Genomic DNA, 13695 nt, shown 5'->3' on the forward strand with positions numbered 1-13695 from the left:
GACTGAATGTCAAACCTAATTTTACAAAGACCAAGCAGGGCCCATGTATCTGAGACAGATGTAGTATGGCAAAAATTGCAACAATTTCCCCTGATATGTTACTAAGAAAAAGTATGAAGTTTTCCTAAATAGAAATACTTTAGTATAGAAGAGACTTTTTTTCCTTTTTACCTCTGGCCTGGAGTCCCCTTGCTCTGGTTACACAACAGCAAGATAAAGTTGGTTATGCCATGTGGTGTCAGCTGAGGGATTTTTCCAGCTGAAAAATAAAGTCTTGCAGAGAATCTTCTGGGCTAAATCTCTGCTAACAAAACCTGTTAGTGTAGTCTTAGCAACTGTTATGACTGCCTAACATTGAAAAGCTCTTAAAAGTGCATCTTTATAGTTGTTCAAAAACAGAAAACTGCTGCTCCATTTGTGGGCAAATCAAGCTGTTGAAGATTGGGTGAGTTTAAGCCACACTGCCTGACAGAAATTACATTTAATGCATCTTACATTAAAAGCAACCAGGGTCTCCAAATGTCTATATTTTTTAATTGAATAAATGATATGATTACAGTGCTATAAACATGAGGTTTGAGGATAGAAAGGTGAAAAAAAAACATTTCTAAAGGGTTTTATATTATGTAACTAACTTATGGATTGCCTGGTTGTGGAAAACTGCCTGTGTCTGTCTTATGTTTGCCATTTGTGTACATAATCATGTTTGCTGTATGTTTTGAACAGTGTTTCTTTGTGCTAACTAAAATGTGAAATGCATGTTAAAAAAATGTGTTACTTGTGTTATGTTTAATTATTGTTTTCAGAGGTGTTGAATTGTGTGGACTTAATTGTTCAATGTAGTAATGTGCTTTAGGGAACAGCTAATGGAGATCCAAACAAATAAACAACTGAATCTCCTGAAAAAAAAATGGGGTTGTTAAAATCCTAATTATGAGATTTTATCATAATCATCATCATCATCATCATCATCATTATTATTATCATTGTTGTTGCTGCTGCTGTTGTTGTTGTTAATAATAGTAGTAGTAGTAGTAATAATAATAATAATAATACATTTATTTATTTCTGCTAATGACAACAGAGACGTCGTCAAAGCGGAAGTGACGACATACAAATTTACCCCAAACATTTTAGCGTGTTTTTGAGAACATGGTTTCACATTAGCTCATTCAACAGCTTCCAGAGGTAAAGTAACCTGCATATAACCTATTGCTACTATGGGATTTTAAAACTTTAACTGACTCATCAACTGTTATAAACAAAGCGTCTAAACAGATGATCGTCAGCTAAACCCGCCAGATCGGTCATACTGTGAAAGTAACGAAAGTAAGAAAAGTATTAAAAGCCACACTTCCGAGTTGGAGATTTTTATTTCAAAATAAAATTATTCTCGTGTCAGGCTACATGGCATCTTTTATTATGAAGATAATAAACCGGATGCGGTATTGCTGCTGCTGTTAGCTTGATACCAAATACACTCCATGCCCATGTGTGTCTGGAGTGTAGCCTGCATAGTCTGTGGTCTGGCGCGGTCTGTGTGTTTGTCACTTGACTAGAGGCAGTCTCCAGGCGGAGTGTGACACTTTTTACAACGAAATTGTTTTTTTTCCCACTAACAAAATGGATTTTAAGCGTTCGTACCGATGTAGCGCTAGCAGCTACTGAACTCATCCGGACCTCAGTCAGTAATCCCATAAATTCAACTGGTAAGCAATGTTAGCTTAATTGAACCGAAACACTATTAGCTAACGTAAGGACAATATCTAACGCATAAAAGGTGAAATGCTGTCTCGACTACGGGTGGTTTTAGTCGGTTAATTGTTAACAAGCTTGTCTCTTAACTTAGCCTTGTTAGCAAGGTCAAATAGCCTGCTAACGTTACATGTAGTTAGCTAACACAGTTAGCCTTCGCACTCATCGGAGTGCATCCGTCGCTAACGTTACTGTGATTTGCAACAGCAGAAAGTCATTTTTAAAAAAAACCATACGGTGGTTATGTCAGAGGGTAGTCGTCATTGTTGACACCTGACAGTCTTGCTGCACTCATTTTTGTTGAAATGGTTCAGGTAGGCGGTACTAGAGAAGAAGTCCGGGCAAACTAACGTTACATATCTCATATGAATCCACATAACTGTACAGAGCCGTGCTGGGCGGTGTTTAGGAGCCAGCCGCCGAAACTACAGGACGTGATTTTCAGGTTATTCTGTCCTTCCTATAGTCTTAGTAACGCTCATTTCCTCCGACCACCTCAGGATGCTGACAGTCACTTGGGTGGGGCTGACGCAGATGACAGTACACCGGAGCAGAGCCCAGGGATAAACCCACCGCACAGGATCAGTTTAAATCACCGAGGGCGGTTGGCGGGTAAAGTCATGACCAAGCCCGAGTCGAAGAAAAGCGGTGTGGCAGCGATCAACGCTACCGGCAAGTGCGCCACATCCGCTGCCCAGCAGATCAAGAACGGCTCCGTCGAGCCGGGCTGTCCGGACCAGAGTACGCATATCAAAGCTACTGTGATGAAGCAGACTTCCAGGGAGAGCATCCATCGGAAAAACACGGAGTGTGAAGTCTATGACGACGGGACCAACACCTTTTTCTGGTGAGAGCTTTCTAGCAATGTCAACAATTCAAATGCCAAATACTGAACGCTGCAGCATCTGAGGTGACAGTGTTGTCGATCAGTTACTGCAAGATAATTCTTTAAAAAAAATCACAGTCCCTGCAGAAAAAGACATGACAGCAAGGCTCTGTAGCTTTCAAGGTGAACTGAAAGACAGGCCTAAGTGACCTCCATTAGTCACAACAAATACTGTGACCTTGTGCCAAATATTCAGATGCACTGTGATTGAAAAAGTCTGAGATCAAGCTGAAATGTGATTTGGTTGAATTGTTCAAATGCAAAGAATCACCGAGGTGCACAGTATGTCTGTTATGAAGGTGTTCTGCTGCCAGGCTGATTTAGAAGCTTACATTGCACATCCGAGAACAGAGCTTGTTGTTGACAAGCAAATAGCCAGTACCCCAGCCTGCACCTTCAGCAGTGAGAGGTCCACGGCAGAAGATATTCTGTCCATGCAGTAAACTGGAGGAGTGAGTTCTGCATGCAACCACTGACACAAATGTACACACACACACGCACACAGAGAGGCGGAGGATGTTGACATGTGCAGGATGCAGGTGTTGTGATGTGTGGACTTGAAGCTAGTCTGGAAAAGTGACATTCTGTTTTGCAGCCTTCTTTAATGTATCACTGCCATATCTACTCAACCTGTCGCTCCAGGAATATTTAAGCCCTCTTAGGTCTATGTGTGTGTGCCATCACTGCTTTGTGTGTAAAGCAAGGGGCCGGAAGAATCTGCTATGCTATCCAATATCTTTGACCGGTCCTCCCAGAGAGAAAGCTTAATGAGAATTTCTCATTACTGTGTTACGGCTTTGACATCCAGGTTACCTGTTATTATAGTAATGGAGGCAATAATGTGAACCAAGACGCTAAGATACTTTGTCTATTACTGTTATTAAAGTAGACTATCAACCCTGCAGTATGTAGAGGAGTTTCTAATACATGGCTTCCCTATTTATATATTAGACTAAAGACTAGAAAAACAGCTTAGTTTATGCAGTATGATACTACAGCACTGCAAACTGCAGCATCCAAAATGACCATATAGTTCAATCAACACTATATACACTCTATAAAACAATTCAACTCATACTAAATATCGTAAACTTTTAGGGTTTGATGTTGTGTTGTATTAAACTGCATTTGTTTTAGCTTGGTGTACCTTATTAAGTGGCAACTACAATATGATAGATGCAATATAAAGATATAGTATTGAAACATTATAACCTTGGCTAACCAGCTCTGGTTAATACTTCTGGTGATATATGTGATTACTGGTAAGGACTTTGGCCTTAACAGTGGTGTTCAGCACTTCCAATTCAATGTCTATCATCAGAGTCCTTCCTTCCTGTTATTAAAAATGTACATTCAGCAGTTACTATTTTTCAGAACTGTTACATTGTGATTGAAAATTTTTCGGAGCTAACTGTGATCAATCAACTATCAAATTAATTTGCAATTAATTTTATGGTTTACAACTAATCCATTAATCATTGCAGCTTTAGAGCCAGTATCTTACTGTCTCGTGCTCTTTGTTGTTAATTGATAACTAAAATTTAAATCTGTTCAAAGGCAAGTAAGAATTGACTTAAGGCAAGTAGATTTCTGACCCATTTGCCCGACTGTGCAATTGAAAGATTCATTAATGTTTAACCCTGACATTGATTGTGTTGTGGGAGTCTGTCTCCTAAGCATTGCACCAAAGAACTCTTTGTTGATTGTAACAGCTTCCTCTGGTTGTTAAGGAGGGTAACCATGGGGCATGCAACCTGCCTTATTAGCACTCAGTGAAGGTTGGGGTTAAGTGTTTTTTTTCCTAAGAAAAGAGGAATAGCTTGGTAAGACCCTTATATAGAAGTCCGGCTTGATGAAACAAAATTTTGTGCTGGCACACCATTTTTGATTTTTCCCTAAATAGCATGGCTGCCCACACATTTCAGAGGCTTCTGAGAATGATATGTGAATTTTGACTGCAGACAGTGTCTTGGAAAAAATGTGGGGTTGTTTTGTTTTAAGAAAAGAACTCTTCAGTTATTAGGTTATTATCGGTAGTCATTAGATTAGTAACACCCCCTGAAAGAAAATTGAGATCTTAACAGCATATAACAACTGTCAGAAGATAAGTGAACCTGTGATTTATAACAAACGGAGGTCTTGGAAATCAGAGGCTGCTGTGGTCAAACACATAAAACGGACAGTTGAGCTTGTTGCATTACTCAAGTCACATTTTAAGCTCAGCAAGTCACAAATTATTCGTCACGTCTATCTCAACCCTGCAGTCAGCCTCAGGACAACTTTAGGCTATTTTTGCGTGCTCTGATTGATATTCTGACTTTTATTCAATCTGCAGCTTGTTTTATCTGGATGTTCAACCTCTGTCTTAGTGGTAAATGTTGCTCTAAGCTTAGTCTGCCTCTCAGTTACACGAGGCTGGTATTTCCGTTGTGTCTTTTTACTCTCCGTGGAGTTGTGGTTGTGTGGTTGTTAGGCAAGAGAGAAGCAGGCCCTTCCCTTGTGTCTCCTGCCAAACAGGTTGGATAAGGAGGTGGAACAGGGAGAAAATGCTAATGACACCTGGCATGCCGTCTCCGTGACTCAGACTCTGAGCCACAGGGTTGGCAGAGGGGGTGACGTTATGCAGTTTGACTGATGACAGCAGAAATCTCATACAAAAATAGCTCTTTAAAAAAACAAAACAAAACATTGCTATATTATTCACTCTGAAATAATAAGACTGGTGTGGGTTTTATAATTTTATTCAACTCTCCAGAAGAGACCACTGTGTGTGTAACTGCAGTCTTATGCTCTTGCCTCTGTGCCATTGACCTCGATTGCTGTCCCCAAAGTATTAAAACCACATTTAAAAAAAACCACATTGTTGTGTGGGGTGACATTTTCCTTAATGACAGTAAACATGAACAGTGTATTATGAAACAGCTCCATGAGTGCATTATCAACTCTCCAGAGAGGCAAATGTCACCAAGCATGCTCGGGGACGTGGTTTCATGATTATGCATTGCTTTGCTAGTGTGATGAGCTCTGAGAGAAACAAACTACACTGTGTCAATTGTAAAAACCCCTTGCCCCCCTGATGAATGGAAGTCCAATATTCAGAATCCTTTTAGTGCTGGTTTAGAATCTTAACCAGAGCCTGACCAAAAAAGCATCACTGACACTGTCAGCTGATTTGAGTTTATTATTTTATTGCAGGTTAGGGCTGGGCAATATTTTGATAAAATAATGTGAGACGAGATAATATATAGAACATATCTTTGGATTTTCCAGTGTGATCTCAATTATTAGTGTCAGGGCCAATCAAAGCATTTTTTAATTGATCGGGACTGACTATATTAAGCTTATGAAAGCCTGATCCAATCCTTTGTTTCACGTAAATTGTCACACAGGTACTTTTTTACTAGTGAAGGTTTTTTCCACAGCAACGTGGAGTAAAACCATTGTTAACACTACAGCCCCCCAAAACACCCCTCTGATTGATTCTTGTTACTCAGATTGGGATCAGGGGCAAAAAAAAAACTTTAGTAGAACATCCCTAGTAATATCATGAGTGTAGTCCCCCCCCCCACTGATTTTGAAAGCTTCATAACAGTGAAATGATGTTATTTACTTAACTTACTAGATTGTTCTAGCTGTTCTGTTACTTACCTTTACCCACTTATTCCTTATATTCACATTACTGATGATTATTTATCAAATATCTCATTTTGTAAAATATTTTGTGAAAGCATCAGTAGTCAACCCTACAATATCCTTGCAACATCAATATTGAGGTAACAGTTAGCCCTGTCCCTGTGTGTACGCATTTGGGTGGACTCTCACAGACTCCCCTGAACCTGCAACATGTTGCTGAAATGCAAGTGAAATTGCTTTGTAATTGACTTTACCTAAAGCGACAGTGCTTGCATGCAATTTTGCACATTGTCTTGTCATTAGGTTAACTAACACTGCTGGCTGCAGTATGTTCAGCATGTTCCTCACAGTGAGATTTCTAGTTTACTTTAAAGTCACATGCTCAAAATGTTGTTTGGTGTCTGTGTTTTAACAAACATCCATGGGGAGTTTTCAACAGCTTTTGTACCCTGAGCAAACACAGAATAGGCAATAGGTCAATCGTTTGAAAGTGCTTTGGTCGGCCCTGATCCTGACATCATAGACTACCTTTGGACAGCACAGGAAAAAATAAATATTTGCTGATTTCAATGGCCTTCTGATCGAACTGATCATCCAAAGTATAGTAGTAAACCTTGAACTGACTTTGCCATTGCGCCAACCTTAGACAGACTCTCTCCCTATAGATAATCTTGCGATTATGTCCTTGTCATTTTTCCAAAGTTCATCCAAGTGCTTAATCCTTTGCCCTCTTGCTCACTTTTCCCCTTGAGTTAAGATAGCATAGATGTATATCTGAGCGTGTAACTTTCATGCAATATAGGCTGAGGTTTGTTCCCTGGTGATTTGGGAGATACGAGCCTATGACCAACATTGCCACCTTTAAACTTAAGTTTAACTTGTTTATCAAAGTATGCAAATGTTAGAAATTTAACAGTCCTGATACACCCTGCTGAGGTTTTTACAGTTCAGTCAGGCAGTCCTCCAGAAAATTCATGCAAAATCTATTTTTGACTTCTGACGCTCCATTTAAGTGAAAGAAAATGAACTTATTTACTGTTTTGCACAACCTCTTTGTATCTATTTTCAGCTGATGTAACCCAGTTTCTCAACAGTTTCTCAGTTTGGACTGATTTGTTTCATCTCATCTCCACTCCCTTAATTTTATTCACTTCTGATTATTAAATAGCGAAATGCAGGAAGCTTTGTTAAGACGCTTTGTTTAGTAATCATCATGTGTTCTCTGCTCAGACTGCAGTGCTTTCATATTGCTCGGCATTGTTCTCTGATGACCTCTGATATCTATCAGCTGACTGTTTTCTCTCCTCCAGTGGCTTGTATTGAATTTTCCTCTTTACTAATGTTATTAATAACCCTCTCTCTGTCCCCTTTCTCCCTCTTTCCTGCAGGCGAGCCCATACTGTGACCGTGCTGTTCATTCTGACCTGTGCTCTGGTCTACGTTACGCTGTTGGAAGAGACCCCTCAGGACACAGCCTACAACACGAAGAGGTCAGTAGACTACACACGTCATTTCCTCAGTGTCCTCAAAGCCAAATTCTGCAGGAACCAGGAGGCTGTCCAAATAAAACCCACTTAATCCACTGAGACCCTTTGATTAGACTAAAGTTTGAAAGTCCTTTAGCAGCAGTTTATCTTGACAGAAAACTTGTTGTGTTAGTGAACAGCACCACTAATCATTTCAAGGTTTTTTAAAATTTTTGCTTTTGAATGTTCAGTCATCCTTGGTTTAGATTTTGATTTGTTTTCCTGCTCCTTATAACCAGACACTTGTGTCTTCATGTAATATTTTGTCAGTGCAGTTTCAAAGAATTTGCCCCTGTGTGTGAAATTCAAGGGAAAAGATAATAATGTCAGTCTTTTGTGGGTCATGTCACATTGCCATTCAAAGTCAGATGAACAGGTCACATAACAAAACCACCCAATGAGCACCACAGTTTTAATCTCACATTTAACACCGTTTGGCATGAAGCCACACAGCCACAGCAACATGGGTGACGTGCAGAATTCATCGTTTCAAACTTCTTTGGTAACATTCACCTTGAACCCAGTTTGCTGTTTCAAGACCAGGTGTAGGTTTTCATGGAAAAATCAAACCCTGATGACCATACAAGGAGAAGCATGAATGTCAGATCACCATTTGTTTAGTAAAACATTTGAAGAGTAGCTGTTTTGCTTCACTCTTTCAACACATAGAAAATATGGGATCCAGTATATTACATTTGCAAATACCCAATAGTACTAAAAAGTGATACAATGAAGTTGGTTGTGTTGGAAACTTGTTGGCGACTGTACTGACTAGTCAATGCTTCCTTAAACAGGGTGTGGAAAATAAAAGGCAAGACAGCAGAAGTCAAGTAAATTTATTTATTTATCTCAATAGGTTGAGAAATGTGCTATCTGTCTCCTTCTTATATAAAGCAGTGCTTCCCATACACTGATTTATTTGTGCCAACCAGGCAATATCAACTGCTGCATATATTTTTTTTGTTTAACTATTAATAAACCAATAGCTAAGTAACTATTCTGACCATGTTTGTCGCCACTGTCATAAAGATTTGCCAATGTTATTGATCAACATCTGCTCACATCCACTGGGATGATGCCATTAAAAAAAAAAAGTGTAGTTCAGTGGTATAAACATATCATGAGCTTTGACTGATGGGTCAAAAAGTAACAAACAAGTGTCCTTAGTATGTTATTAATAACTTAGTATGGATGCTGCTCAGAGGTTGAGCGAGTTTTGCTCTCAGAAGATTGGATGTTCGATCCCCGGCTCCTCCTGTCAACACGTCGAAGGGGTTGAACTGAAATGTGACGAAATCTGTGTCTGCTGATTACAGCATTATTTGATCACGCTTTGTGGTTACCACTGTTGCCTCACAGCAAGAGGGTCCCTGGTTCGAATCCCAGTTGGAACGGGGTTCGGTCCGGGCGGAGTTTGCATGTTCTCCCCGTGTCTGTGTGGGTTCTCTCCAGCTTCCTCCCATAGTCCAAAGACATGCAGCTCAGGTTAATTGGTGACTGTGAGTGTGTATGGTTGTTTGTCTATATGTGTCGGCCCAGGGTGTACCCCGCCTTCCGCCCAATGACAGCTGGGATTGGCTCCAGCCCCCCCACGACCCCTACGAGGACAAGCTGTACAGAAAATGACTGACTGACTGATCACGGTCACAAATGTGCCTGGATGTTAGAGTGGTCTGACATCACTTTATTGTAAAACACCATAAAAGTACATTTGATTGTTACTAGTTTTGGCTTGTTATACTAAGCTCCCGTTTTCAAATGTGATGTCCTTCCACTGCCTCTTTTCAATGTGGTATAGATAGATTTATACCTGACCTGGATTTGCTTATTTGTCCTGAGTTTTATTTCATCATGTTGTTCAGGAGTTGACAACAGATTTACACTAGTCTGATGACAGCTATCTGAGCTTTGATACAGGAGAAGGCACGCTTTGTTTAATGGCTCATGTGAACTGGAAGTGTGGAGAAAAAACAACTCCGATAAAGAAGCGCATTCATTTTTTGTAAGTTAAATTTGCTTGTAGAAATAGTGAGTTGTTTAATTTGAACAGCACGAGGCAGGCCAAGCACAAGAAGGCTGCATGAATGATGTGTGTGTTTGTGACAGAGAGTGAGTGATCGTAGGTTGTTTGTGTGTATGTTGGTGCTTGTGAGGGATTGTAGGATGGTTCTTAACAGGATTTGCTGCAGTCAGCACAGTCTGGCTCGTCAGGATAAAGGCCCGAGAGCTTCTTCTCAGCAGAGGAGTATACTCTCACACACAGTCCAGATCTCACTAATGTACTCATTCACACACAGTTGGATACACTCATCCTCTCACACTAGTTCGCAAACACTTAGCTTCACTTTGACACATGATTGTAATCACATGAACTCACTTTCCTACCTACACACAATCACTTAATCACACACACTCATGCACCCACCCTTGTTGGCACGCACAAGCGGAAAATCCTTGTTCATTTGTAAGTTCAGAACAGTGTCCTCACCAGGTTTTCCAGTTTTTAATCCCAGCAGAGCAGGGATTAAAGGCAACTTGACCTGATAGCAGCAAATTCAGATTGGCCTCATCTCTTAGTAAACACAGAGGGAATTGTAAAAGGGAGTAATTGTTAATGGTCAGCTGAGACAGGTCACCAAATCACATTATGCCCCATTACGTTCCCCTTCCTGCCCATTGCTTTGTTTAGGCCACTGTTATCACAGATTTTTTAAAAGAGTTTGGAATTGTTTTCTGTCCACAGAAAAAAACGCGTATTATATATATATATATATATATATATATATATATATATATATATATATATATATATAGTAGAAAAGCTGCTATTGGCATCTCTCCTGCATGCAGCACTGTAGTGTGTTTCACTTTTTGAGTGCTTTTGCCAGAAAATCTTTGTTGAAAATGTAGTAATTCCTTTAAATCATATGTTATAATCTACAAAAACTTTATAACTAAATTTAGTCCACTTTGAACAGACAGCTGGCTGTCTTTTTGTGGCTGTGGTGTTATCAGCTGCTCCCACTATAAACGGACACTTCTGGGGAAAAAAAGCAGAGTAAAAGCCACAAGTCTCTTAAAGCACTGTTATTATTGAATCCTCGATCCTTGTGTTTTGCATTCATATACTGAGTGGCTTGCCAACAAAGGACTGAGAAGCTCTTGCTAGCTTTATACTTAGTTTCCTGGCTGAAATGACACTCTTACAGTATTGCACATATCTGAATCTTTCTTCTGATTACAGGGCAAGGCATCATGGAGTGTAATGTTTTCAAATATTGAACTAGCACATAATTTCAGCTGGTTTTAATCAAGACGCAACCTCCAAGTCTGAAAAATGATGGCAACATGGAAGTGCCAAAAACTTTAGTTCATCAAATGGCAACTTGAGGCTGGCTCCAAAACAGAGTTAAACCTTATAAACTCCCATGTTTAAATTTCCAACTTTACAGCAGAAATTAATATAACAGCCTGGTACCAAAAAGGTTTTAGTCTCTTCAGCTAATTTTAAGATCCTCGCCAACTGTATAGGGGTGACTTGTTATAAAACTCGCCCATTTACATTTTATTATGGCCCAAAGTTATGCAAAATTAGGGCCTGCGGGGCTTGAGTGACAGGCTGTCTGCCAATAGTGTCCTTGGTTGCTTAGATCCACCCCTCTCTCCTCCACAGCTTCATGCTCTCATCCAACTATGGTCGCTTTTGGCTCCAAAAAAAACCAAAGTGGCAACGTTCGTAATACCAAAGTCCACAAATCAGTGGGTGATGTCATAATAGCTATGTCCATTATTTATACACTCTGTGGGTTTTTAATTAGCTACTCTAGTACATAGCACTGTCCCATCCAAACTGGAGTTTGGACAGAAGTGATAGTTTAATCTACATTTTTTTTCATAATTCAGTTTGACCAATTTTAGGATATTGATTGTTGATTGTTTTGAAACTGAAAAACTGAAACTGAAAAAAAAGACATTCACACAGACTACCTCCATCTGTTTGAAGAGGTTAAATCAAGCACCTCTGCTTTCACTCACTGTAAATCATAAAACATAGTGGACTTAGCTACCATGACATCACCTATTGTTTTGTAGACTCCTGTTTTGAAGCCTTTAGTTTGGCAGTCACCATCTTGATTATTTGGAACAAAAAGGGACCGCACTTGTGTGAGAGGCTGATGCTGTAGATGAGCAAGGGGTGGATCAGGCTGCAGAGCCAAGGTAACTACCGTCCGACAGCCTGTCACTCAAAGTGGCCCACCCTGTATTATTTGTGACTTTAAGCATTAATAAATATGTAATGAATAGCCAAATTAGCTTTAGAGACCAAAACCTTTTTCTGTACCAGGCTGTAAACATGTTTATTTCTGCTGTTAAGTGTTTGCTGCTTGCTGTGAATATGTAAAGTTCCACTGCAGTAGTGGTCTTATTACTTGAGAGCTCAACACATAAATCAGCTGCTGGATTCATGTACTTTTCTCTGTTTTTAACTGTGGTCCACTAGGGGGATTGTGGCGAGCATCCTGGTGTTCCTCTGTTTTGGAGTGACACAAGCGAAAGATGGACCCTTCACCAGACCACATCCAGGTAAGAATTGCACTTTAAGGGAACATTTCATTTTCTTCAAGCCGTGTATCTTAGGCAAAGCACCACTGTCTTTTTTATTTTTTGAAAGCCACAGAGTATGAGCATATAAAGAAAGGCAAAAAGAAGGCAAAATTTCAAAAGATTTGATTAGGTCAAGCTTTTGCAGAGCTGTTTTATTCCATTCTGAACTATACACAAGATTAGGGCTGGGTAATATGACTTTAAAATAATGTCAGAATGTTTTTAGGCTATATCAGGATACATATCTCGATATTTTGAAATCTCCTCTAAACCACAGTAAACTACCAAAATACAAAATTATTAAATGTACAACAGTGACAAATAACATAGCTACTGCCACAAAATAAAGTTACATATACTGTTGTAATAAAGTTTAATAAAATACTGTTATGATGATAATTTAAGTATAAAGTAGAACTGTAAAGTACTGTTACATTAGAGTTAAATAAAGTATTTTTAGTAATAAGTTTTTATTTTTATAACTAAACAAATCAAAGCGGAACCCATGGTGATTTTATTTTGAAGGACCTGGCTCATGTCAGGCTGAAAGTGAGAGGGTTTTTGCTGTGGACTTTTGGTCAATATTAGGTCAGCAGCATTAGCAGAAAGTTAAACTGTAACCGCAGCGTGAAAATTCCTCTAATGCCGGCTGGAAACAAACAAATGTGCTAACAGGACAGTTCAAATATTGCAAAGATTTCTAAGTCACACAGGTGCTCCGTGGTCGCAAAATGTGAATAAATAGTCACGATCGGAGCTCTGCAGATAGAAAAATACAAAAACTTACCTGCTCGCACTACCCCCACTACCACTCATTATGTAAGACTGTTACTGCAAAGCTCTGAAAGCTGGAAACAAACTAACAGCTCTCCAGTTCATATATTAATAGTATTTGCAAGTCATAGTGGTGCTCCACGGTCGCAAAATGTGACTAAATAGTCAGGGTCTAGAGCTCTGCAAAAGCCCTGCTTTTTGTGTGTGTGTCTGTTAGAGGCAGAGAGCCATAGGAAGAGAGGAAAAAACAAAACACCGAAGCGAGGCTCATGACTGTGACAAGAAACAAAAAAACAAGACAGTTTATACTCACTGTTGTGCTAGCCATTTCATACAACCCACATGAAACAAGCTGCGATGCCTTGAGTATCTTCACCTACCCGTAGTTGAGTGCCTAACTTTTCATTCCCAAACCACGTCCAAACAACAGAAGTAGCCCCTATTTTGGGTACAAGCTCCTCCTTGTTTTGATTAGGCTGGTCAATGTTCAGTATTGCTTTCCAGCTCCTCTATGTT

General features: G+C 39.6%; 1 protein-coding gene across 2 annotated transcripts in view; it reads left to right on the plus strand.

Moving 5' to 3' along the window:
* The first annotated feature begins 328 nt into the window (after window positions 1-328).
* The window catches only part of ptdss2 (phosphatidylserine synthase 2), a 32945-nt gene continuing 19578 nt past the window's right edge, over window positions 329-13695 (plus strand). The window contains exons 1-4 of one of the 2 annotated variants that reach the window (XM_088080317.1): window positions 329-445; window positions 2256-2602; window positions 7663-7764; window positions 12302-12384. In XM_088080317.1, coding sequence (XP_087936443.1) covers window positions 2376-2602; window positions 7663-7764; window positions 12302-12384 — 412 coding nt within the window. In that variant the 5' untranslated portion in view covers window positions 329-445; window positions 2256-2375. Of the gene's footprint in view, window positions 446-1461; window positions 1710-2255; window positions 2603-7662; window positions 7765-12301; window positions 12385-13695 lie in introns of those variants that run through there. The other variant, XM_042495957.2, reaches the window with a different exon arrangement.

This window comes from Plectropomus leopardus, chromosome 7 (genome assembly GCF_026936395.1).
Source record: "Plectropomus leopardus strain MGB_pleo_1.0 chromosome 7, ASM2693639v1, whole genome shotgun sequence".
NCBI classification, from domain to species: Eukaryota; Metazoa; Chordata; class Actinopteri; order Perciformes; family Serranidae; genus Plectropomus; species Plectropomus leopardus.